The sequence below is a fragment of the Gavialis gangeticus genome, unplaced genomic scaffold (genome assembly GCF_001723915.1).
Source record: "Gavialis gangeticus isolate Ggan-Ray unplaced genomic scaffold, GavGan_comp1, whole genome shotgun sequence".
Lineage (NCBI taxonomy): Eukaryota > Metazoa > Chordata > Crocodylia > Gavialidae > Gavialis > Gavialis gangeticus.
This window is the reverse complement of record NW_017728996.1, coordinates 12,947,629-12,950,239: the sequence shown is the minus strand read 5'-3', so window position 1 is coordinate 12,950,239 and position 2,611 is coordinate 12,947,629. Positions and strand designations below refer to the sequence as shown.

The 2,611-nt window shown below is 39.8% G+C and overlaps 1 protein-coding gene across 3 annotated transcripts in view; it reads left to right on the top strand.

The window, feature by feature from the left end:
• MCTP2 (multiple C2 and transmembrane domain containing 2) overlaps positions 1 to 2,611 on the top strand; it is a 235,120-nt gene that overhangs the window by 54,058 nt on the left and 178,451 nt on the right. For all 3 annotated transcript variants that reach the window (XM_019504031.1, XM_019504030.1, XM_019504029.1), the window contains 2 exons: positions 849 to 911; positions 2,437 to 2,545. In XM_019504031.1, coding sequence (XP_019359576.1) covers positions 849 to 911; positions 2,437 to 2,545 — 172 coding nt within the window. The remainder of the gene's footprint in view (positions 1 to 848; positions 912 to 2,436; positions 2,546 to 2,611) is intronic.

Here is a 2,611-nt window from a genome sequence, read left to right as displayed (position 1 = left end):
ACCTAGAGCAGTGATTCTCAATTGGGGCGCTTGCTGCGGCCACGCCATGTTAGCCACGCGGTCCGGATGCCACCCAGCATTGGCTCTGTTAGGTGGGCAAATATGATTCACGAGATAAACGCAGAGATTTCCAACAGGAATTCGTTCAGCAATGTTCTTTGCAGTAGAATGAAATTACTTTGTAATTTTTTCAGTTGTCAAAAAGCAAGTGAAAACTAAGAGCTGCCATTTTCCAAGGGCTGCCTTGAGCTTAAAGAGGGGGAGCTTAAGTTTAAAGAGATTGAGAACTACTGTTCTAGAGTAATTTAGCTGCTCCCATGGAAATAGACACTCTGTATGTTTAGGTAGGCAGATATGGTTACATCATTTTCTCCTGAGATTTTTTGCCTATGTGAAAATTCCATATAAAGAGTCTCAAATTTGAAGCTGGATGGGTTTTCCAACTCTCATTTCAATAGAAGGAAATTTATTTTGTGGACACTTCCTGAGAAGCGGTAATTAGGCAAACTTATTTTCACTTTAAACTTAAGCAGCTTGTGCATCTGTTTGATAGTTTTGATTCCCTGACCAGTTGCTGGAACTTCTAGGAAAGATGCAAAACTATTTAGTTTTAAGGATGTGTTAATATATATGTATAATATTACGCATGTCATAGAGCATATATTGTATATATTACCAAAATATAGTGGGGGTGTGTGTGTGTATATAGATCTCTCTCTCTCTCTCGCTAGATATAGATCTGTTAAAGTTTTATTTCATATAATGGCAAGCACCTGAGGACATTGATGGATGAGGCTGTCATATTAATTTCTCATTGTTTTATTTATTTTTTCTTTAAAATGTTACAGGACACATGTGAATTCACGGACCTGGAATCTTCAACAGCCTCTCAACTTTTTGATGAGCAAACTGTAAGTGTCCGTTTAACATGCTCTGACTTTTCAGTTCTTTCAGAGAATCTCCTTAAATTAAATTTAGATTCACGTTCTTGGCCCTTCATAGACATAGGAAATGCTACAGCCCAGATCTTTGGGATGGAAGTGATGTAAGACCAAAGCGTGTCGTAGAGACAAAAACATTCTAGAAAACACATTTTAAAGATAATATGCAGATTTTGCATCCCACCACAGTTTTGATATACCGAAGAATGCTAGATGAAAGAGCCTTCAAAGTTAATCGCCCAGGAAAAAAATACAGCTGTACCAAATCAGGGCCGGATTTACACATAGGCAAACTAAGCACATGCATAGGGCCCTGAGCTGCAGGATGACCTGGTCCTTCTTTCCATGGTGGTGGCATGAATGGCCCCATCTACTTCTCTTCCCTTTCCCTCCCCTCCCCTGGCCTTGCCGCTCCCATGGCTGCTTCCTAGCGGTGGCTCCTAGCCCTACTCCCCGCAGGCGGCAGGGCCAGGCTGGGGAGGGAAGTCTCAACTGGCCTGGGGCCCATGAATTTGTTTGCCTAAGGCCCACTAAAGGGTTAATCTAGCCCTGACCAAACTGTTTAATAACTTGGACAAAGCGAAAGTGTCACATTGGTGATTGATGGAAAGCAATAAGTTAAGTGTTCAGTTACTTTTAAGGGTCTGAGAAAATGAATGGAAGGCAAATGGGAAAATAACTTGAATGTGAAATAGTCATTGCATTGCAATATTTTATGGTCTTAAGCACTTAATGATGAAGAGAGACATAAAACATATTTTCTGGGCTGTATGACCTCCAACAGGTCTAAAACAGTCTGGCTTATAAAGCGTGGGGACTGTATCAAAAAGACAAGGGTAATTTTGACACTTCTTCAGAGGTGTCAAGTACATTTGTAAACTTTGAATTCAGGTCTGGAATTGTCACATTTAGCAAACTGGTTCCTCACGCTCCATTATCTTCAACAGTGATATCAGTGGATGTTTTAGCTGAGATGATGAAGATCACCTGAGTGCTGATAGCATCTAGAGTCTTTTAACTGTGATTAGGTTTGAATTATGCTATATGCTTCACAACTGCAAAACAGGAAGTCCAGAGAAGTGCGATTCATTCAATGCTACTTGGAAATGAAGGCTTTTTAATAGATTTGATAAAATCAGATTGATGAAGACTTGGACAACTTACTAGAAGCAACCACTGCACAATGTATTCTTCACTGTAAGGGGCATTCTTGTTTCATGACCCAACCTTTATTATACCTTTTCTCTGCTGGTGATGCTATTGCATCTGTTATGGTTCTTATTGAAGCAAAAAAAATCAGTTCCGCTTACGTGAGAGGAGGTATTTTTTCTTCTTTGACCACCAAAAACTGCATAATTAGGGTTGCCACAGCACAAGAGCAGGAAATGAGGCCTGTGAATCTCAAGTCTCTGCAGCACTAGAAAGCATCTGTTTATATTGGTACTTTATAGGAAGTGAAACTGATGACTTTTTTTTTTTCTTTTTCCTTTTACAGTCGCTTGAGGAAGGAAGCGATTATTTGAGTAACCTTCCTAATCCCTTTGCTTACCTACTGACTATACATCTGAAAGAAGGCCGTAACCTGGTTGTCCGGGATCGCTGTGGTGAGCCATGCCTTTTATGTGATGCGCTGTTGGTTTTTTTTTTTTTTTTTTTTTTTTTTTTTTTTT